This window comes from Orbicella franksi, chromosome 12 (genome assembly GCF_964199315.1).
Source record: "Orbicella franksi chromosome 12, jaOrbFran1.1, whole genome shotgun sequence".
In the NCBI taxonomy this organism is placed as follows: domain Eukaryota; kingdom Metazoa; phylum Cnidaria; class Anthozoa; order Scleractinia; family Merulinidae; genus Orbicella; species Orbicella franksi.
This window is the reverse complement of record NC_138156.1, coordinates 23,116,345-23,140,062: the sequence shown is the minus strand read 5'-3', so window position 1 is coordinate 23,140,062 and position 23,718 is coordinate 23,116,345. Positions and strand designations below refer to the sequence as shown.

The following is a 23,718-nucleotide window of genomic DNA, read 5'->3' as shown; positions in this document are numbered from 1 at the left end:
AATCGAGATGATATTGCTTTCAACTACATGTCGCCGCTTCCGTGGGAATCTGAAAATAGTTCTGCAAGGACCACAGACAAGTTTAGATATCAGCTTTTAAGTTTAAAGTGCTTTTGGTATTTGATGACGAATTATCGTCAATACTTTGCCCACCGTTTGGCATATAAGGGAACACGATCAACCGATTTCATGACAACAAGCGACTTTCTCCGCTGAAGATCTGAGCTTCTAGATCTCGAAGGAATCGTTCTGTTCTCTCTTGCGTTCTCCTCTCCAAGTAACAGGTATTGTACGATTTCCATAAAATTGCATGTATGCACAATACATTTAGTTGGTTTAAATTTCTGTCGCAGGGGCAAGGAAAAAGTAATAACGCCTGTAGAGCGAAATATTTATTGCCTCGCCAGAATGACATGTTTCCTTGAAAGGGAATCAGAGTTCACGGAAGTCTTATTCTGCTTATCTATTTATTTGTTTGTTTATTTATCTTAGTCCTATCTTATTTCAAAACTTTATTTGTTTAGTATCTGTGTATCCATTGATTTTAACCTCTCAATTCGCTAACTTCATACAGTGGCTATTGAAAGCAAACGAATTTTTTTTTTCCTCTGGCCACTAATGTCAGAGGTAAAATATTGTAAGTAAAACGAAAAAGCGCGTTAGTGTCTGATTTTTAACTTAGACCTAACTCATTTCGGGTTGCAATTTGCCGATTTTGTGACAATGATTGTGTCGCTCTCGCGTGGTTAATGTCACATACCGTTTCAGTGACCCACTGATGGCAATATAGAATACAGGTATTATGAATGAGTGTGCTAATACTGATATAATACTCTCTATGATTCAACAGGTGAAAAGCGAGAGCCATTAGCCAAAAGCAAAATGTGCACCACGAGGTATGTTTAAGCTAAAAAGTTTTTGAGTCGAACTTAATGAATTAGCTAGCAGCTCGCAGCTCCAAGCCCCAAGGTTCCTATAATGTGTTTAAATGAAAATAGTATACGAAGTTGTTTTTCTTTGAAATAAAGAGTATGCAGTATACGATCGGCCACCATGTCGGTATATAGTGCTCAAAATGCAGAGCAGGGCTAAAATCCCATTCTTTCATAGTTTGAAGAAATATCACAAAAGTCATTTCGATAATGCCTCGATAGGTTTAGCTGCTTTTCCTTTAGCCAAATATCCTTTGAACATTACTATACGTCATGAAGACAAAACTAATGCTCTTATAAACTCAGCATGAATGTAAAGCCCGCTCGGACAGAATAAAAGTCACTCTTAGAGCTATGAACGCCATTAATTTCAGACCGGGCTTTCTTTGACCTACGGAGACTGGGAGTTCTCTGTTTCACTCCCTTCCCCGTCCCTCCCCCCCCCCCCCCCGCCCTCCCTACATAGGATACGATTTATACCATCTCGTAAGGGTGTCATTGCTTTCATGAAGCTTTTATGAAGCTCAAGTTATTGACGTCGCCGTCTTACATGAAAATGTCGAAAATACACATCTTTTGTCTTTGGATATGAGATGATAGATAGCCAAAGAGAGATGACCATAATCATCTCAAAACAAAACGCGGGTGGAATAATTGTTTTATTAAAAAAATAAAAAGCCCCCAAAATACGCAAAACTTAAATAAAATAAGAGCAAAAACGTCTCAAAAAGGTTGGTGTACTCTTACCATATTTGTAGAGCGTGTTATAATTGCCCATATACCATGTCATATCCCGGGGGGTTGCTTGTCGTACCTTTTAGTGTTCAAAAAAGCGGTTTTCGTACCTCTTAGGGTGCTCAGCGTCAAAAGGTCCACAGCGGGAGGTTTTGCAGTACCTTTTTGGGTATTGAGTGGAAAAAAATATGAGAGGAGACAATGTGTTGTTTTAAAATTGGTACCTCTTAGGAATGAAAAATAAAACTTAAGTCCCGCCCCCAAAGCAGGATTTTGGTATCTCTTGGGGGTTCTGTTCAAAATTCCGACCAGCACCTCCTTCCTTTTTATATGGGAGTCCCCCGGGGTCATACATTATAAGACATGGTAACATATAATACGTCATCATCATCATCATCATCATCATCATCATAGAACAAATCCTAAAAGACATATATTATATGAGATATAATTTGTCATATAGAGCATCTGGATGAATTGTGATATAAATTTATATTGATTTGTCACTTTTTTTTTTTTTTTTTTTTTTTTTTTTTCAAATGCAGCTTTCTCTTCGGAGTATTACTTGTCGCTGGCTGGTTTGAAACGCCTCAAGCGTATTCAGGTACTTCTTCCGCGCAACAATTGCTGGATACGCTGAGCCTCCAAAACTGCGAGGTTTCACTCGTGAAAAGACTTTTTTGTCTCAAATTCCATTACCGCACGTTTGATGGCACATGCAACAATATCTGCAACATTACAACCGGAGCCGCCTTTACACCGCATGATCGGTTCCCAGGCTTAGATCCTCCTACTGCGTATGAACAACCAGGCAACCAACCTCGGCAATTCTCGTCCGTAAGATTTAAAGGCAAGCGCATTCGCCTCCTAAATACGAGGTTTGTTAGCAAGATTGTGTTTGATAACTATCCACGTCGAGCAAGTTTTACCCACATGGTAATGACGTGGGGTCAATTTTTGGACCATGATCTCACGCTCACTGAATTCACTGTGGGGGTCAACCCACAGCTCGATTGTGGCACGAGCCAGGAACCTTGCCCCAGCCTGATTGAAAAACCTTTCTGCTTCGGAGTCAACATCAGCTCCAGGGTAAGGCTATCGGGCGATCCTCTTGCACGGTGTACTCCTCTTGTCAGGTCAGAGCAGAACAGCCACGGCAATCAGGTTAGTTGTTATCCTTGATGACACCGCGGAGGATGGGGGTTCTCCCATATATGGGCTACATGGGTATGTGCAGTCCCAAAGGGTATGGTTTTTCAGCTTTTTTGGTCATAAATGTAGAATCGATTTTGGCCATTTTGGTCATAAATAGGGTATGGTGTTTGCGCTCTAGTCTTGAATTGGGTATGTTTTAGAAGAAGCTTCACCATTAGCGATAAGACCATCAGCAAAGACCCTTCCGAAACTACGTTTAGAGCAACTGTGCCAGCCGCAACAGTCATAAATAGAATATCGAATTTTTGGTCAGATCATATATAGGGAAAAGAAAATCGAAGATTTTGGTCATAAATAGGGTAAGGGTTTTGTGAAGCGGGACGCACACCCCCACCCAATTTTTCTGGGAGTACCCCTACCCCCCCAGGGATTACACGTAGGTCAGTTTCTAATCTTCTGAGATCACACATTGGTCTGTTTATTTTTTAAAATTAAACGCAGGTCATGGTCAACTTTCTTATCATAGAAGCCAAATAGATCAGTTACTTATTCATTGCTATCATCTGTTTAACAATTACACTTGTTATATCTCTCAGTTAGTACGCGCGATGTGATTGATCAATTTAGCGGGCCGTATTCTCCTGTACGGCCCGGTAAAATTTAAAGCTATTTTTGTTGCCAAAATGTTTCGTGATTTATCGCCAAGTGTTCGTAACTTTTTTAGCAAGTAAAAGGTTAAAACTTTCTTTTACTTCTAAAATTGTGTATTAAAACCTACTAACAACTTAAGAGTCACTTAACATCAAATTGAGCCGTTTTGCTTTCAAGGTGCGTCAGAGATTTGAAGCCGTTCCGCGTGAATAGAAATCGTTCCCGATCCCGCCAGACACACAGTGGAGATATAATAAATATGTTACTAACCTCGTTTTCTCGGTCCGTACTGTAAGTTACGGATCCTCGTTTTCCCCTGTAGTAAATCGATGGGGAAAAACGCGGTCCGTAACTTACAGTACAGACCTCGAACTCGGTTAGTAAGAGGTATTTATGTGAATGTATCTTCCTCCGATGTAAGTTGTAACAAAGTTCTGACACAGAAAATATCAAAATACATTATTTTGCGTAACGTAAGCGTGTCATGTTCATTAGCTATCTCCCCTGTTCAGACTTACACTATTAGGGATTAGTGGAAATCGTTGTATATTCAGTTTTAAATAATTCTGCAGTTTCCTTGGCTTATAGACAGTTTAGCGTGCTTAGCAAAATGAATGGTTGTCTTTCTTATGCTAATTGAACTAAATTTTCCTACGATAGATAAATGAGATAACCGCTCACCTTGATGGGTCACAAGTGTACGGTTCAGATCTCGACACAGCGAACAGCCTTCGCTTCTTCAAACTGGGACTTTTGATAGTTGAACCTTTCATTAACAGCAGCGACTTACCCATTCTTCCAGCACAGGAGTCTGTGGGCGGTGAAGCAGGCTTCTGTAGATCTAACGATACTGAAACTCAGCCTTGCTTCAGAGCTGGTGATCCTCGAGTGAACGAAAATCAAGGTGGGAGAAATTAGAGACTTAACTTTAAATCATGCTGTTAAGAAATCCGAAACTTAGCAAATCTATCAAGAGCCAGCAGGTGAAGCGAAGCATTCTTAATCAATCAATCAATCAATCAATCAATCAAACCTAAGGTATTAGGCGCTGGTGTTTACAATACACATGCGTCTCCGATTAGGCTTGTCTTTCTACTATGTTCCTATTAAATTATAAGCTGACTAAAGACTTTCTTTTGGTTTCTGACGTTTTCTTTAAGTGCAAGGCCCATCACGTCATGAGTGGCCTTTGAGCTGAACAGGCCACCTTGACGGTAAAAATAAATTTTTACTTTACTTTACTTAAATGCCGACACACCACATGACCACCTAACCATTTTATTCTGTTTTTTGACAGCCTTAATGGCAATGCACGCTCTGTGGGTTCGTGAACACAACCGTATTGCCAAACACCTGTTCACTCTGAATCCATCGTGGAAAGACGAGAAACTCTATCAAGAGGCGCGCCGAATCGTTGGTGCTATGTTACAACACATTACATATAATGAGTGGTTGCCAACACTCATCCCCAGTCAAAGATTGGTAAGACCTGCAAGGAATAACATAATGTAATAATTCATCCTTTCTTTTCTCGTTCAGCAAAAAATACGTAGATATATATTTATTTACAAGTTCTTTTCAAAGGGTTGACATGGACACACACCAAGGGCTTATCCACAAACTTAAAGGATTGACCCGCCTTTTACAGCAAATGCGTAGGTGATGACATCACCGTAGTGATGACCCTTAGAATACGTGCAAAGTACAGTTAACTTCGCTTCGCGAGGATTGCTTTCCTTCGGCAAAGTTATAAAGCGATTGATTCATGCCTCTAGCTGTGCATCAGCGACTTATGATGCAGTTCAGTGTAACGTATAGAAAGTACTCAAGAGGCTAAGCTAGTCTTCTTCGGGCAATTCGTACGCTTCTTTCCTGCTCTAGCGCTCTCCAAACTTCGTGCGTGCATCATATCTCGGCGAAACACGCTAAAGCATGAATCAATTGCTGACTTTTTATTTTGATCCGGGGCGCTCCAAGTGAATGGATATTTGCTATCAGCAGTACACCGTATAATCTAAGAGATTCTGAGATCAAACTAGACTTTCCCAAGCCGCGCAAACTGCAAGCGCGGCTTTCACCTATAGCGGGGCGCTATTATGGAATGACCAACCCGTCTAATTACGGAAATTAGACTTTCATGGACACTTTAAAAGGGAAATTGACCGACTTGACAACAACTGTCAGCCAGACTCCCACACGGCAATCTTGTAAAACAGTGCAGTGTAGTTATAATTCGACCGTCTTTTGTTTCAGAGGCGAAAAGCAGGAGTTGCGCTGGAGGCCGAAGGAACATTCTTCAACGATTACGCTCCGGAAATAAATTCTACAATTATCAACTCGTTCGCCACGGCTGGCTTAAGAATAGGCCACACTTTAATTCGGGAGAACTTTACAGTATCGAGTGGAGTTGATCTCATTGACCAGCTATCCCAATCTCCAGTCGATTTTTTTAACCCAGGACCGCTCAATGATCCAAACTTAGGAGTCAATCCTTATACAGGTCTTTATCTTGGATTGGCTGGAATAAGAGCTGGCGAATTTGATCGGTATGTATTTTGCTATGTTTTGTGAGTCAAAATAAACTGACTGACAATCGGAAAGCAAGAACTTCATTTATCGATTGTCTTTCACCCATGGAGGCAGTGTGGCCGAGTGGTCAGCGTGTCCGCCTCGCAATCCAGCGGTCCCGGGTACGATTCCCGCTCTGACCATTACCTGGATTTGTTTCACGGTAGCCCCGAGTTCAAATCCTCGGCCATGCTTGTAAAAAGCTGACTGGTTTGCCTCCGGCCAGTTGGGATTCTTAACAATGTTACATGTATGTTCAATTTAAATTATTTATTTTAGTTGTTTGTTCAGCCCCGCTAACCTTTGCGGTATAAGCACTGCCTAGGGTAAATAACGGTTATTTATTTTACTTACATTGCACAAACACCTCGATGGCATGAACCGCAATCTAATATCGAAGTAATTGTAGGACTTTTTAGGTTACAATTTATTCGACACACATATATGCGTTAATATTTCAGGGAGAAATACTAACAAGAGAACTGAAGTGAGGGTGATTTAAATGTAATATAGTGCTTCTTAAAAAGATGTTCTAAAAGACACCATATCTCCAAAGTACAAAATATCTATCAGTTGTTAGTAGAATTCTACTAATATACTAATGCAAATTCTGCAATTTGATTTGCTGAGCTACTCGTACACTATCAGCCATTAAAGTTCACCACTAAATTTTCTCCGATTCTTATTGGCTTACTAATTGATCACGTGACGCGATAGTGTTCATCCGCGGAGAGACATTATCAGCCCATAGTACCCGTAAGAGGAAAATACCCGGATGAATAGTACTCGTCCGTGAAAATATTTCCGTAAAGAAGCGAGCTTACAGAAAGTAAACAATTGAAATGTGTTAAGTGGGTTTTTGCCTATTTTTTTTTTCAAATTTTACATTTGGCTTTAACGATCTTTCACGGCTTTCATCGAAAAAAGTTGAAATAATTCAATATGAATTTTGAGTTGGCGCGCGGAAGAAAATTTAGTGCTGAACAATAAAGACAATAGAGTGTTTATGTCTCTAAACTATCGGCCTGATAGTTCTCCCTTGGAAATTTGATGTTCTTAAAACTAGCATATTTGTTACAAGAACATCAAATTTCCGCGGGACAACTATCAGCTGATAGTTCCTCGACAAAAACACTCTATTGTTTAATTAGAGTGCAGTGGCTATCGGTCGTTTACGAAATGGGGACGTTTTTTCGTTTTCCCGAAGTTTTTAAGGAAAGTTTACATCCCAATGGATAATGTAATTCCTGAGAAGACTAAAAGAAGGACATTAACGGTTTCTTGACTTTAAAAACTTGAAATTATTGACAAAATTATGCGCGAGCTCACACAACTTCAATTTTAAATGGCATTTCAATCCGAGCGATCTTTTAAAGGCGCAAAGTTCAAAATACTTCGAGAAGTAATAGAAAACCGTTAATTGAAGTCAATTGCAGTTAGAACTCTACTAAAACTATTAGATTATTCGCTCTCGATTTTCTATGAGGTGATTCGGCCTTTGGCTACGTCAACTATCACTTCTTAATAGAGATCTCGAGTGATCGCAAACTATTCAAAATACCGACAGCTACCATCCTTTACTCCCTTTGCTACCACGAGTAAAAGAATCGTCAACCAGGCTACGATGTAATAGCAGCCAGCTTCCGAAATACACACTGAATGTTTAAACTATAAATTACAATACAGTATTACCCTTTTATCAATTTTCCCCTTTTTTAACTTGAAAATCGCCTTTTAGATAAATTTATAATCATTTTCTCTTTTCTCGATTGCAACATTTCTTATTAATTGCGTCCTGACCGAGAGCTAAATATTTTCCCATCCGGCCGACCTCACTAAGTCAATACTCACCGTTTTACCATATAACCAGAGTTTTGATTTTTTGCTTTTTTTATTATTATTTTTTGCGAACCTCTTCAGTCGTGAGGGTGTTTATTTTCTTTCTGCGCTTTCGGAACAAGTTGCCGACAGAATAGTTCTGCATCGGAATACTCGCCTTTATAGTAAATGATTTTGCGAGGCCGTACCCGTAAATTAGGTTATTTTGAAAACAGCTACTTTTGAAAGGACATCAACCTCCAGGCTCGATTTCTGCCGCTCTCTCGAGTCTAGTCTGAAGTCCGGTCTTGTATCAGAGAAGGCGCGCGGGCTCCTTTTCCGAACAGCGGTTGGTAATGGCGCCTAATCCAACTCATTAGTAGATTTGTTTCAAAACTATATCTAAAAAGCAAGTTCCGGCCCGCATGCTCAACGTTGTCCAAACAGTTAAAAGAGATCCTCCAAAAACTCGTATTTGGCAATAATTATTGATTTTCTTTCTCGTAGGAACATTGCTGATGCCGTGCGGGAACGTCTCATTATCCCAGGGCCAAACGGTGGGTTTTTTGGTGATCTTGCTGCTATAAACATGCAGCGTGGACGAGATCATGGCTTACCAGGCTATATCCAGTTTTCAACGCTTTGTGGTGGTCCCGTGGCTAGAGGATACAACTTTAATGGCCTTACAAATATACTCTCTAGTCAGCGGCGAAGACTGGCTAGAGCCTACAAAACTGTGGAAGACATTGATTTATTTGCGGGATTGTTGAGTGAACAAAATCTACGCGGGAGTGAGCTTGGACTAACCACCACCTGTCTGATGCTCGCGCAGTTCAGCAGAACGCGCCGTGGTGATCGCTTCTGGTACGAGAGAAACGACACTCTCACAGGGTTTACCATAGAACAACTGACCGAGATAAGAAAGGCCTCTCTAGCTCGAGTGATATGTGACAACTCAGACGATGTGACCACTATTCAGCCCGAGGTTTTCAAGCGAAGCATTATCCGTAGCCCAAATGATGATGTGCCCTGCCGTCATCTGCCTTTTGTCAACCTGAATGTTTTCAAAGAGAGTAAGTACTTTTTTCTATTTGCTCTGGGCATTCTGGGCATTCTGGGCATTCTACTGAGGTGGAAAAAGGAGTCCTTTTACCTTTACTCTGGCAGTAAACATTCCATCAAACTTGTGTTAAAACGTAGCAAAGTTTCTGCCGTCTTATGAAACTTAGGAGTTTACAATCTTGGACGTAATGTGGAGCGTCTTCTAAATGGTCGACAGTAATTTAGAAGTAGAAATTCAAAGGAATCGCCCGCATCGCTCGTCATTAATTTCCCTCCCCCAGATGTAACCAAGAATCGAAATGTGGGGGAAATGAGCTACAATAGTTGAGACAGACTTTAGGCTCGTGGAAAGAAAAGGGCAGCTGCAATATTTTTTTCTGCTCACTTTCCGCGCTGTCAATCACCGATAACAAACAACATTGCAAAATTCTAGGAAAGATGGCGATAGTTTATAATGCAGAACAAGTACGAAGTGAAATATTGATTTGTTATTTCTTGATTGCTAGGTGCCAAATATTCCGGTGCTCCTAAGTTTTCCCGGAGTGGTGGTTTTGGCGGAAATGTCGCTGCTTGAAGTATTCCCAGGGATCCATTCTTGAATTTGTGCCATGCAAGTTTTTGTTTTAGTTAGTCAAAAACGATGTAGTTGATGTTAACATTAAATGTAACACAGCTAAGTTAAAGCCTCCCGTGCCTGTAAGAGTAACCTGCGATCATACCCTCCCTTCCTTATATTCAGACGTGGGGGTTACTGTAAGGGTTACTAGTTAAACAATACTATATTTAATAAGGGATTAAATTGCCTTTTTAGTCAATAAGTATGAGAAGTCATCAATTGTAATCAATTGATCCTTCCTTTAAGCTTTTTTAGGAAACGTACGTAAGATAAATTGGGCCTCGGGTGGTGGGCAATCTTCGGGGAAAAATCGGAAATTTATATACGATGGCCTTTTAAAATAATTCAATAATCTTCGTACGTCCTTGGGTAGACCTTCAGTCGTTTCTGGTCAGGTTTGACAGTCTTGAAAAATTCATTTATACCTCAGAATCTTCAGACGTCTTATATCAACTTTAGAGTTCAAGTTGGAGGATTTTCAACACACATACATTGAGTACAAATGTCGTCCCTTATATGTAGCCACTCCTTATTCAGTAATTATATATATACTACGAACTGAATGTAGTAAGCTTCAGTAATTTCAACCTCTGCGTTATAGAGGAAGGACAAGTTATATTTACATAGTTTTGCTTTGCAAGTTTTAATACTTAGTTTTTGAATGTTAATCTAATAACGAAACTTGTCAGATAACTCTATGGAAGTGGGAATAAAATTTAGCAACTTAATATTGAGAGTTCTTTTCTGTTTGAACATGCATGAGTTACAATGGCATTAAGAAGAAGAAGCGAAAAATCGCTAATTTGGCCATGTTTCAGCAAATTAAGCGGTCAGACATCAAGGTCGTTGTAGGTTGTTTACTCAGAAAAGGCTCACAAAAGTGGGGTCACGGGCACCCCAGGAACTCCCCTCCCCCCCCCCCCCCCCAGCTATGTCCCTGATCTATGAGATGATCATCTTGCGTAATAGCGGTCATGGTGAAATTAAAATATAAGAGTTTGTATGGGAATATTTCGGATCGGTTTTAGGAAGTAATAATACTGTCAAGTGCTTCATAAAATTACCTCACCTTACTTCCACAGTCAGTGTGAAGCTTGATACGTATACAACCGGTGGCGTAAAACCACATGACAATCTGGTGGGTACCCTTACTTTGACATAGTGTGACCCCCCTTTGAAAAATCCTGGCTACGCTCCTGTAGATGGAACTTGGGTCGCCTGTGCCAGGAAAGTGGCAGGAACTTCTAACCTAAGTAATCGCTATAACTTCCCTACTTGCATGTTTTAGCACAGTCTAAAAGAACCCTATCGTCTTGTTGACCTTTGTTGGGTCGCGCGTATTTAGAAGCCGTAATTTTATGGCTGCGAAGAGAAAGGTACTGGTATGTGTATCGCCGGGATTTTTTTCTGAATTCTTCCTGTGGGAATGGGATTTGAGCACTGGGAAGTGGGATTTGAGAGCAAAATGGTCTGAGAGATGGGATTGCTTCCCCTCACCCCTATTAGAGTTGGAACGTGGCCTACCATATCAAGCTCCCCATATCAGAACTCAACAAACAATACGAGACCCCAACCTACCATATCAGACCCCCGGGGGCGGTGCTTTAGGAATTTCTGGGTGGGGATATGCCGCTGGGACCCTGGAACCCTCAGCCTATACCAGAGCTAGTTCAGCTGAATTTTGCTACCCTATACTAGAGTAACTAGTATTAAAACCACCGATTTCCGTCTGAATTCCGATTTTTGACATTTAATAATATCCAGTAGTGTTTTATGATACTCATCTATCGACGCTGTTGAGGCTGAGTTGCAAAAATTTAAACTCGCCGATTTCAGTTTTTTATATTTTTGAGTGGCAATTCCTGGTTTCCTTAGTTTAGATAAAATCTTCAACCAACTGGTCAGTTTGGTGAAAAATGATACCCTATTCTAGACCAAAACGCTCTGATTTATATACCCTATGCTAGAGTAAACTGCTTGAAAACCATACCCTTACCCACAGCGGCACATACCTATATAGCCCATATATGGCCGTACCCCCCCCCCCGGATCAGACCCAAACGTACCATATCAGACTCCGATCATATCAATCGGGTTTGACTGTTTTATATGTCGGATTTAACTTTATGTTGACTGTTGTGCCAAGTAATACAGTAATTCTTCAGTAGCGTATTGAATTATTATGAAATATGGCTATTACGAATAACAAACTGCAAGCCTGGAAGAGAAAGTCGCCATTGTTGTTACTTCCTTTCTAGCCTATAGACTTTACAGCATCACGTTTCTTCTTACCGTATTCTGGCACTATTTTTTAGGAAATATATAAAATATAAATACTTTTAAAATATATTTTTGAAGCAAGCATCGGTCCCAAAACGTTCTAAGATAATTTTAAGTACAGTTAGATCAATCCAGGCTACGGAAATCCCCGGACGGGTATAATAAGAAGCACCAAATCGTGTGACGCAGGTTTTGCTCAAATAGAGACCAGACCGCAAGCGGCTTTACACGTCGGGTAGCCTGCATAGCAAGCGCTCCCTTACGAAGAGCTTTTTCCGCATTCTGGCCGCGCGCAAATCGGAGCGGGAGCGAAAATAGCGACGAAACAAATAATGGTGGTTCCACCTGCCCCTGCCTCGTCGAGGTTTTTGCTCTCGCTTCAGTTTGCGCACGGCCAGAATCCGGAAAAATACCCTAGGACGGGAACGCTTGTTACGCAGGCTTCATGTCGCGCAATTTCATCCTCCACAAAAACGTCCAGGCAACGCGCATAGTAACATCTGCGGAAGAACTGAGTATGAAGTCTAAAAATAACTCAAAAATACTAAAAAGGTAAAGTCTGCATACGAGCCGAGGGGCCCATCAGGCCGAGCTTATGACTAGTTTCTGTAGCATGAAGTGACAAGGAGTGTGTCTACTCTCCCCTGCATGGGATGCTTGTCCATCGCAGGGTCACCCCCAGCACTAAGTTCGCCGGTACCCAGTTATACATCAGGGCGGAGAAAGGCACAGAGTAAGTTTCTTGCCCAAGAGCACAACAAAATGACCCCGGTTAGGGCTTAAGAGTGCCTGCCTGTAAAAATCAGACAAATTCTTAATTTCGCGGCAAGGGTCGAAAATTCGATTTCGCTCATATTCTTATGGTAGATAGGCTAGGGCATGACAAAAACTACTGGATAGTTTTTTTTGGCAAAATATCCTTTTATTTCAAAGAAATATGCAAATTACCAAATTCCGTTAAAATCGTCATTTGACGCACCATTTTATTACACAAGTTTGAGGGCCTCGCATACAAAACCACATCATTCTTCCGTCTTTAAAACACTCAAATATTTTTGTGCAATGTTTAAATGTGTACTGGGTTGATTTTAGGGAATGTTGCGTTGTCTTTTTGGGTGCAAAATAATTAAATTTCGAAGACATATATTTCATTCACTTAAAAGTACTTCGTGAATATAATTAATTTTCACCATGTGCGAAACCTTCAAATGGATCAAGCGTCTGGTGGTTGAATCGCAGAAGGATGGTCTACAGATTCCTGTAAAAATTTCTTTGGGCAAATGATTGTGAGCGACGCGAGAGCTTTTCAAAGTACGTCAAAAATGCAAATATTTGACCATCCGTCGCCGGTCAAATTTCAATTTACGGGTTAGACGTATATTTCAGCATGCGCCACACGACTTGACCTATGTTAGGTTGAAATAGACACAGAGCTGATAATTTCGAGCACTTCAAAGCAGTGGAGGAAACCACAAGTTAAAACGCATTTCCATAAGTATTACAACACTTATTAGGTATACTTTTCGCCGTCGTGGGGAAAAATAAGCTTCTACATCTCGACTAATTTTCAACTAGCGCGTGCGAAGGAAGCGAAACGTGAGCATGCGCAGTACCGTAACTGGAAGAATTTCTATTTTGATGACGTCACGAAAATACAGGGGTCTTTGGGTGATCTAAAACGCATATTAAGCGCGTTCCAGACGGTGCATTTTTTTGAAAATTGGCACATGGATAGGATTTTTCTTTTTCTCGCTGTTAAGCAAAAATCATCAAATTTTATACATACGTTAATGTAATATGCGTAAAAAACGAAAATTGCGAATTCCTCTGAAAATTATGTACAGATTTTCTTGTAGCTTTGTTAGTTGAAACTCCTTGTGTGTTAACTGTGTTTCCCCCAAAACAAAGAAAATTCACCGTGTAGAAACCTAGAAACACCGTCTAGAAGTCAGGCAGGTTAAAAAAACAAGCCAAGCATTTCTATCAGTAGTTGCCATAGCAACAACATTTAGGTTCTGAAAGTGTCTTCCATACGTAGCCTAAGGCTGTAGGTTTTTTATTATTGACCTTCTACCGAGTGCTATGTTGTAAACATTTGCCAAGGGAGAAATTACTTATGCATATTTAATATCCAAAGCTTTGTGAAATACTTTATAGAGCCACCTTAAGTAAAAGATCACGGCAGTTTAACTTGTATTTTGTCCCCTCTCGGACGACTTCACTGCGACGCGGGTTTCCGCGCCAGTCGTCTGTTTATTTCAAGTTGTCATAACCCATTGTCGTGGCAAACTGACCCATGCCGACATCTGTCAGTGCGGAGAGGATTTTTAACAGCTATTCATACAAATCTCATAAAAGGTTTTTCGTGTTTATCTCGATAAAATAAAACTACATATAAGGATGAACATTTTTAGTTCGTTTACGTGCGTCTTTCGATGGAATTGGCTGAAAATCGGCAGGTATCTTCTAGGATACCTCCTTCGAAAAACCGCGTCGGACTTTGTTTAATTTCGCTTCCGTTTCAAAGTTATGGCCTCTTTTGTAGAAGGAAACGTCCGCATTAAAAATATCAAAGTTTAGGAGGGTGTAGAAAAAAAACCAAACTACATCTGGAAAATCGCAGACACGATTTTTGAGGGTGATGTGTGAGAAAACCTTTCCGATGTAAATCGCGCCGCTCCGATAATTCACGCGCGGAAGCGAACCAGTTTAAGCGAAGCAGTGTTTCTGGGTATTTCTTTTAATATCACTGCGACAATAACTTTTTAGAAAATTTCAACGATATGATTGTATTCTATAACTATTAAGCTTTCAGAAAATGCACAGGTTGATGGGGTTTTCTTTCAAAGCGCCAGCGTAAGAGCGCGATTTCCAAACACTACCTTAACAGTTTGCTAGAGGATAACTGGGATTGCGGCGGACGTGTCCCCAGCCGTGAGCGATGATAGGCGCCTGTATTCGCAGGCTACTTTTTCTGTGAAGAATCAAGACATTCTAAATGATGATGCATTGCATTTTAAGTTCGCAAGATCTGTCTTGAAGATCGCATCATTTGAATTCGCAAACCTTAAGTATTTTAACTGCACTTTCATGAATTTAAAAACTGCTAGGCTAGTTTTGAATGCGAAATGCGAAATAGTCGTGTTCACGTCAGTGATTGTTTTGTGATAAACAAAATATAGTTCACCTTGTCGCTTATATTTTTATGCTTACAAGTAATGAAGAAATATCTAAAATTGAGAAAACATACCTTTAAAAACATCTGCAAGTTTCTCTAGTCCCTGACGGACAAGCCATTGTTCGACAAACACCTCATATTTCCCGATGAACTCATCCATGGCACTTTCAAAAACACGTGTGTCGAATGCCCGGGGATCGCCCCGGGGTACGCAAAATGCCCAGCCTCCGGGGCGCGATAAAATTGCGGATGCCCCACCCCCGGGACTGACAACGTGAGCAAATGCCCCGCGGTTACGCGGGGGGGATGGGCACTGCTGGAATTGACTGATGCATAAAGGTAAGACAATCTCTTGAAATGAATTTAAAAATCATTTGCATGGTGATGGTTTTTCCTTGTGTTGTTTTAACTCAAGGTATTCGTTTAAGTGTACCGCTATAATGGTTTGCACGGATTCAAGTTCCCAAAAGACAACACAAGACGCAAAGATTTCCTCGGCAAGTTTTAAATTTGAGTAGGGTTTCCGTGATAATTGAAACGGTCATGTTTCCTGTTATACCTATTACCATGGTGGTCAAAATGATTTTAAGGAGTTTATATGTTCTGTGACACAGCATAAACTTTACGACTATCATTAATTTACAAATAATCTATACAAGGTTTATTTCAAGGTTGAAGTTTTGAGCTGTTTTGATCGTTACGACTGTGATGAGTTCTCACAAAAAAACTGAATGTGTTAAGTACACAGTACTTTACAGTTAAATAAATATAGTCACTGACTGAATTTCTATCAAATGAGGCCAAATCCACATTTAACATTCTTGAATCAGAGGATGGAATTTAGTCACACGAAAGTGTCTAAAATGGTGTTTTACTAAAGTTCTAACACGTACAAACATAGGCACGCAAGAGGTGCAAGAGTTATTTATTGTGAAGTAAAAGTCTCTGGGAGTACACAAAGTAGCGTTCAGTGGCCTCTTGTCAGTTGTGATTCGGGTTAATCCACCAAGTATGTTTCGTCACAATGCTCAACAAAAAGTACATAAATAAATATAATTTTTTTCACCTTAAGGGGGTCTTATACTCTCAGATATAAATTTTTCTCCAGAAAACCATTTTTTTGGAACATGAAGATTCAACATCCCTGTCCATTTGTAAATCGTATTTTGAAACGATTTTCCTCTAATTACTCCTGAATTTACGTTTAAATTAAGAAATCTGAACACTTCTAGCTATATTTCAACATAGCAACACCCATAGCAACCATTGTTTACAGTTTAAAAGTACTCACAAAATGGATTCAATTCAATACATTTTAATGATACTTTACACAAACGCTCTAAAGATGTGTAGTTATGAGAATTCTGCATCATGGTCCTAAACATTATTTCTTCTACCATCTTATACGGTCCTTATACTTGGATAACATTTCCATGACTGGTCTGTATTCGGGTGTTCAATGAAACATTTATGTAAAACCTTTAAATATACCCCTCCCCCTGCCCCTAACCTCCCCCCGCCCTAGTTCACAGGGCTAATTTGGGCTCTCGGAGACCGAAGTAAAACTTTAAAGCCTTATTTCTCAAAATGACCAAATAGACGGATCATCAATATCTCGCACATGATATCTCCACTGGGTTTTAACCGAATGTTGTCAAATTTTCAACATTGATGAAGAACACAATTATCTAGGTCTTAAACCTCCAAAATTTGCAATTTATGAAATTTTTTCCTGTTATTTAGTTAATATAGTTAATATTAGTTAATATTAATACACTTTTTCAACATTTCACGAGAAAAACCCTCTCAAAACACTGTTTTCTGAGGTTTGTCTCCTGGACAACTTCCTTATGGACAGGATGAACTTAATTCCATACTTCTCGAACATTCATTATTACGTTATCGTGTTTATAATGAACACCACCTTTTAACACTAAGGAGCTAGTTATTCATTAACTATCGTGGCACGTGAGCTGGAAAAGCTCATTTTTGAAGTCAGAGTGCAAAGTCCTTTAACGTGATACCAAAACTGTTCCACAGAGTTGTTTTGCAAAAAAAAAAATTTAGGTATAAGACCACCTTAAGAAATGTGATATCAAGCCTAATTTTATCAAGGGTTTGATTTAAACAATTCTAGTAGCTTTGTTTATGAGAACTTCAATGGAGATTTCTAGCAAGACAGGGGAGAGTCACTGAGTGGGTAATTTTTCTGGACCAATTTTATAGCAATAATTGATTTAATTACCGAAAACAGTCGCTTATAAGGCATGGGCTTATACAACATCGTAAGGGGTTTTGAATGGGCTTAAAAACGGAGGGGCTTATATCCGAGGAGCTACCGTGTTGATCAAAATACGCATTTCTTATACCGGTTAAGCTTTAAAGCAACATAATAAATCGAGATCACTGTATTTAAAACTAGAGGAGGGCTTATAACTGGGGGAATTATGATCGAAAATAATATTTTGTTTGCGGGTAGACGAGCCTATAACCGGAGTAGCTTATAAGCGGCAGGACTTACAAGTGGCTGTTTATGGTATAACATCATCGTGCAATAGGATGGTCTTCTACTGTTGTTTCTGTGGACACCAATCTGTTCCCCCACCCCCCTCCCCCAGGCCCGAAAAAAAAAGAAGAATTCTTCAGGGGGCGAATGATGTCATCTCCATGTTTAGCCATGTGCTTTTTTTCAAGTGTTATGCAATATTGCGGTCTTTCGACTGTCGAGGCAGCTTATTGTGGACTGTAGCGGATAACTGAGTCGTTTATTTAAAGTTCGAAGTCTGTGTTCATGGCATTTAAAAACCTTGCAGACATGTCTTTACGAAATGTGTACGACTTTTCGTACGAACAGAAAGCTGTAGTTTGGCTGCGTGTTGTGTGCCCTCGTCTCTTTTTAATTCGACCAAAACCAACGCTGCTTTCTGCTGAATAAATCAAAGGAGGAAATGTGTAGTTTCACTTCGCTGGGCTAGATTTCTGTGCCCCAATTATGTAACATAAACCCAATGAAAGTGTTTACATAGAAAAAGAGTTCAACTCCCACAAGATTGCTTTGGAACACCAACATGTCCTCCGTTTCATATACCCTGTAGCTGTTCCCCTAAAGCCAAGGGGATTCAAAGTCGTGTTCGTAAACAGAATAATTGTCCTAGTTTTGGTAATAAAAGCACGTCGTCTCGCACACCGACGTAACAGGTATCGTTTGTGTCGATTTACACCGTCTGGACTGAGGACTGCGGACTGCGGATGCGGACTGCGGACTGCGGACTGCGGACTGCGGACTGCGGACTGCGGACTGCGGACTGCGGACTGCGGACTGCGGACTGCGGACTGCGGACTGCGGACTGCGGACTGCGGACTGCGGACTGCGGACTGCGGACTGCGGACTGCGGACTACGGACCGGGTATAAAACACGGACTTATAATTAGGCATAAAAGGCGGACTAAGCATTACGGACCGGGTATAAAACACGGACTCAGGTATAAAACACGGACTGCGGACTAACTGCGGCCCACCAACTGCAGTCCGTGTTTTTTGCTGACCGGTCGTAACTAATATTACGTATTATTATATGGCTGTGTCTCGCAAAGACTGGGAACTACCGAATTCACGAATTTGATTGGCTGAAATCGATATTGACCGCGGTCTAGATTTTCCCATCTAGACCGGCAGCTAGCTAGACCGTTTTCATTTTGCGTTGAAAAAGTAGCAAACTGACATACAAAAATGTACACCATTTCTTTTATTTTCTTCTCATGGAAGTGCCAAAAAGCTTGATGACAAAAGAAAAGTAAAGAGGACGAGCAAATTTCGGCAGGTTTAAGTTAAGCTCATCGCCGTTCGCAAGCAAACTGTCAGCAAACCAGTTACATTAAACGAATTAAAGTTTTCTTCTTTGCCATATAATAAACATCTTATTAACCGAGCTAAGTCGGTCTGTATGGGAGAATCTTGACCTCGGCCGTGTGTACAGACCTCACTGCGTTCGGTCTGTACTCACGACCTCGGTCAAGATTCTCCCATACAGACCTGCAGCTCGGTTAATAAGAGCTAAATACAGTATAAACGAGAATATGCATGTGCTTTGCGATCTATTGTTGTTAGTTAAGCTTAGCCGGCTTCAATCTGGTCGCGTGGCACGTGAGAAAAGAGAAACTCTTTGACGTAATAGACCAACCACATAGTCTAGAAAAAGTAATTTGTTATATTGCCTTTTAAAAACCGGAATTCACTCACAATGTGTCAATTACGTACAGAGATATATCCTTGAATTAATATCACTAATGATATCAATTTATTCCACATCGTAACTTAAATATACCTTGTGGGGTGCATTTTGATCTTGGCTAATGACTTTCCCTTTTCACCTGTTGAATCATTGAGAGTATTATATCAATACTGGTAAACTAATTCATGATACCTGTATTCTATATTGCCATCAGGGGGTCACTGAAACAGCATGTTACGGTAACCACGCGAAATACACGCTACAACCATCAACAAAAAATCGCCAATGTTTGTAATAAAGCAAGTCCTAAAGACAGGAACATCGTTATCAGAATAGCCCTCGACTCGATCGGGTAATTCTAAAGAATAGGAGACGTAAAATAAATTTACATGATTCGGTCTCATTAGATAGAAATTCAGTTGACTATAGTTGTTTACCTGTAAAGTACTGTATACTTAACACATTCCGTTTTTTGTTAGAAGTCATTACAGTCGAGTCGATCAAAACAGCTCACAAGTTCCACCTTAAAATAAAATTTATATGTATTATCTGTAAATTAATGATTGCTGTAAAGTTTATGCTGTGTCGCGCAACATACAAACTCCTTAAAGCCTTTGTGGCCCTTGTAATATGTATATACACCGTTTCAAATATCTCGAGTTGGCTTGAAACGCCTTTTTGATTTTGTTTGTTTGTATTTGTTTTTTGTTTGTTAAATTGTTTGATTTGGCGCAGAAATTTGACTAAGACATGTTATTGGTTTTGTGTTTGGCTGTCGGGCTCTTATTGGTGATTCCAACTTTATAAAGCGTAAACTACGTGGATGAACTCAATTTCAGTGAAGAAGAGATCTTTACAACGCGTTTGCAGGTCCAGGAGAAAGTCTTAATGATAATGAAAAGATCCATCAGTTTAACAGAGCAAGCCACTTTCATCATCCACAAATCAAGGCTGATCTAAAATCTGGACAACAACGGGCGCCTATCTTGGAAATGGCTACGAGAAAACTTGCTGACCAAATGGGGTAAGAGTGGTAACGGGAGAATCATTGTCTGTAGAAGCGCCTAGAACCATACATTTACCTTTACACCTTCTCCAAGAACGAATGAATATAAGAACTGGCAAACGAACAAAACGCGAACGTAAATATTGTATTGTTCGATTATTATCCAACTGTGGCGAATACCGTCCAAATAAAGTATAAATATACAGCGATATTGTACAGTTATTTGTACAGCAGAAAACCTGTTTGCCGTACAGGACGGCGCGCGCACGCAAAACTGTCACACTCTCCCTCTTTCATTGATTAATTTATCGACTTCAGCTGCAGTTGGATAATAAATCTCTTATTATATGTTTTGGTGTATAGTATCGCTTTATATTTTTACTCGTTGTTTGTATTTTGACGAGCCCTACGGGCTCGTCAAAATACGGCACAACTCGTAAAAGTATACAGCGATACTACACACCAAAACATCTAATAAGATATATTTATTATTTATCTAACAAGATATATTGTATAGTGTGCAATATCGAAGTGTTTTTTCAAATATTGTAGTGTTTTTGTAAACAAAGTTTGTTTGTCAGAAGAACAAACTACAACATGGATTTTCTAATCAACTCTAAGCTATCTTCTCATTTTATTTCTGTATGAAATATTAAAAGCTTATCGTATAAGTCACCAATATTACGTAATAATGTAACAAGTGCCGATAAGAGCAGACATGAAGAGCTCAGTTGTTGGGTGAGATCGTGTGGCAAAAGTGGTCCAATGCATGTCTAAAAGAGGATCGTGAGATAATTTTTATTTCTGCACGTTTGCCTGTCTTTCTATACTACAATATGATGACTATAGAATTATAACATCAACGTATTTGTTTGACGATTGTGTGCACGTTACATATATAATTGGTAGATAACTCTTGCCCAACTTGTGCGTGAACGTTGTTTCAACACTTCGTACAATCTCGTGACATTGTAAATTTCTGCCAAGCTTGTAGAAGAATAGGCCTGAGTTGCTAATGAAGCCAGAAGCTAAGGATACCGTGACTTTCCAAATTTAAAAGTAAATAAATGAAATAGAAGATCACTTCTTCGGCCTTATGTTTACACTGGAGGACCAACTCCCAACAATCTGCCGTATTCTCGCTCTGGCCTTTTCATGCAAATAGAGAAAATACCTTATCACAAAAGTGATATCTAATGCCCGAAAGGTCAATGCTCTCCCAAAAACAAGAACAAACTATGGAATCATTAACATTGTATATCAAGGTGCAAAGATCTGGAACGATATTAGTGATGATATTAAGCTTCTGCCGCTTAAACATTTTAAGAAAAAGATCAAATCAAACATTACAGCAAGCTATTAGCACATATTGAATATCTGTATGTCATATCTGTACTCTGTACGTGAAGTATAACTATTCTCATCAGTACACTGTACCATCCAACTATTCTTCACTAAATCTGTATGGATAATTAGTCTTTTTTGTGTGTGTGTTGTGATGTCTGTCTTGCATGTCTTTTTTCTTATTTTCTCTTCTTATTTGACCCAAATTAATGATCACTTTAAATCACTAAGGATGGCTCCCAGTCTTATTAGCCCATTAAGGTTATTTCGGACAGCCATGTACTCTTTTTATTTTAACTTAGTTTTGTTCATCTAATTTCTAATTTCTATGTTGAGTACCATAAAATTGTTGTTGTTGCTGTATACCGCCCAAAAATTGACATCCGAGATTTAGATTTTTAGCAATTTATTTTAAGACATAAATATTTAGCGTAGCTTTTACTTTCTGGCGGAAAATCTCAGTCCAACCACAGATCGAGGAACTACACCGATATTACCAACTAGTCAGTCCATCAGTCTCCCACGTGAGTTAATGACGTCATAGTACGTAAGTAACGCCTACCTTTATTTAAGTGCCAGACTAAAATAGCCGTAATAAAACCACTAAATGAGGAAGCTAAAACACCCCTTGGCAGCTGGGCTCGCGTGACAAAATTTGAAGCTAATAAAATTCATATTATGGGCTGTAACATAAAGAATGCCAGAAATAGAAAGAGGAGATCGAAAATAACTAAATTGCCAAGTTTGAGGCCCCTGACATTAAAGAGTAAGTTTATACGACAGTTTGAATTTTCGGAAAATGTGGATGATTTCTATGGAGAATGTTGCTAGTTACCAAGGTCTTGCTCTCCAACAACTTTTTCCATACAAATCGTCTTATTTTTTTAATAGATTCAAAAGAGTGGTACAGCAATGTCCTTTAAGTGTTCATCCATCAATATAGTATCTATAATTTCCGCTTCAAGCCTCTATTGTTGTCAGTTTGGCTTAGGTGGGTTCAATCCGGTCGCGTGGCACGTGAGGAAAGGGAAAACTCTGTGACGTAATAGACCAAGCACGTGATTTTCAAAAACTAATTTGTTATATTGCCTTTTGAAAACCGGACTTCCATCATAATGTGTCAATTACGTATAAACAGATATATTCTTGAACCAATATCACCGACCGGATTCAGGATTAAGAATGCGCACGACATCAACATACGAAGACGCGAGTAAATTAAACCCAAAGTAGATGGTGTTACGTAACTGACCATGACTCCTCAAAGCCAGAACAAGCTTCGACCGGTCAAAAAAAAGTAACAACAACAAATAAATAAAAACAAACGCACGAACAATTTTTTCGTTTGACAGGTTTTTTGGGTTGACCTTCTGTGGCAAACTTCCTCATCACGCGCCCATAAAATCAATATAAGTTAAAAAACAAAACACTTTAAAACTTCTTTTGTTCCATTAGAGAACTTCAAAGTCCACAAAATCAGCGGTAATACGGTTTTAGCAATATCATAATTGCGGTATCGATTTCCATTTTGTTTTGAATGATACAAAGAACATTAAAGTGATTTCGTCACATAATAAACAAATCGAGATGATATTGCTTTCAACTACATGTCGCCGCTTCCGTGGGAATCTGAAAATAGTTCTGCAAGGACCACAGACAAGTTTAGATATCAGCTTTAAAGTTTAAAGTGCTTTTGGTATTTGATGACGAATTATCGTCAATACTTTGCCCACCGTTTGGCATATAAGGGAACACGATCAACCGATTTCATGACAACAAGCGACGTTCTCCGCTGAAGATCTGAGCTTCTAGATCTCGAAGGAATCGTTCTGTTCTCTCTTGCGTTCTCCTCTCCAAGTAACAGGTATTGTACGATTTCCGTAAAATTGCATGTATGCACAATACATTTAGTTGGTTTAAATTTCTGTCGCAGGGGCAAGGAAAAAGTAATAACGCCTGTAGAGCGAAATATTTATTGCCTCGCCAGAATGACATGTTTCCTTGAAAGGGAATCAGAGTTCACGGAAGTCTTATTCTGCTTATCTATTTATTTGTTTGTTTATTTATCTTAGTCCTATCTTATTTCAAAACTTTATTTGTTTAGTATCTGTGTATCCATTGATTTTAACCTCTCAATTCGC

At 39.6% G+C, this 23,718-nt stretch overlaps 1 protein-coding gene across 1 annotated transcript; it reads left to right on the top strand.

Annotated features, from left to right (window-relative positions):
- Positions 1-207: 207 nt before the first annotated feature.
- On the top strand, positions 208-9,762 carry LOC145464266 (salivary peroxidase/catechol oxidase-like). The gene is made up of 8 exons (XM_081448099.1): positions 208-284; positions 851-896; positions 2,213-2,831; positions 4,134-4,377; positions 4,771-4,955; positions 5,727-6,019; positions 8,367-8,932; positions 9,428-9,762. Exons 2-8 carry the CDS (start codon positions 883-885, stop codon positions 9,493-9,495), a joined length of 1,989 nt encoding a protein of 662 aa, XP_081304225.1. The 5' UTR covers positions 208-284; positions 851-882; the 3' UTR covers positions 9,496-9,762.
- Positions 9,763-23,718: the final 13,956 nt, after the last annotated feature.

Excerpts from the sequence above, each read along its gene's own strand:
- LOC145464266 (XM_081448099.1), top strand. Across the intron at positions 4,956-5,726 it reads TCATCCCCAGTCAAAGATTG|AGGCGAAAAGCAGGAGTTGC; the intron begins GTAAGACCTGCA and ends CTTTTGTTTCAG. Across the intron at positions 6,020-8,366 it reads AGAGCTGGCGAATTTGATCG|GAACATTGCTGATGCCGTGC; the intron begins GTATGTATTTTG and ends TCTTTCTCGTAG.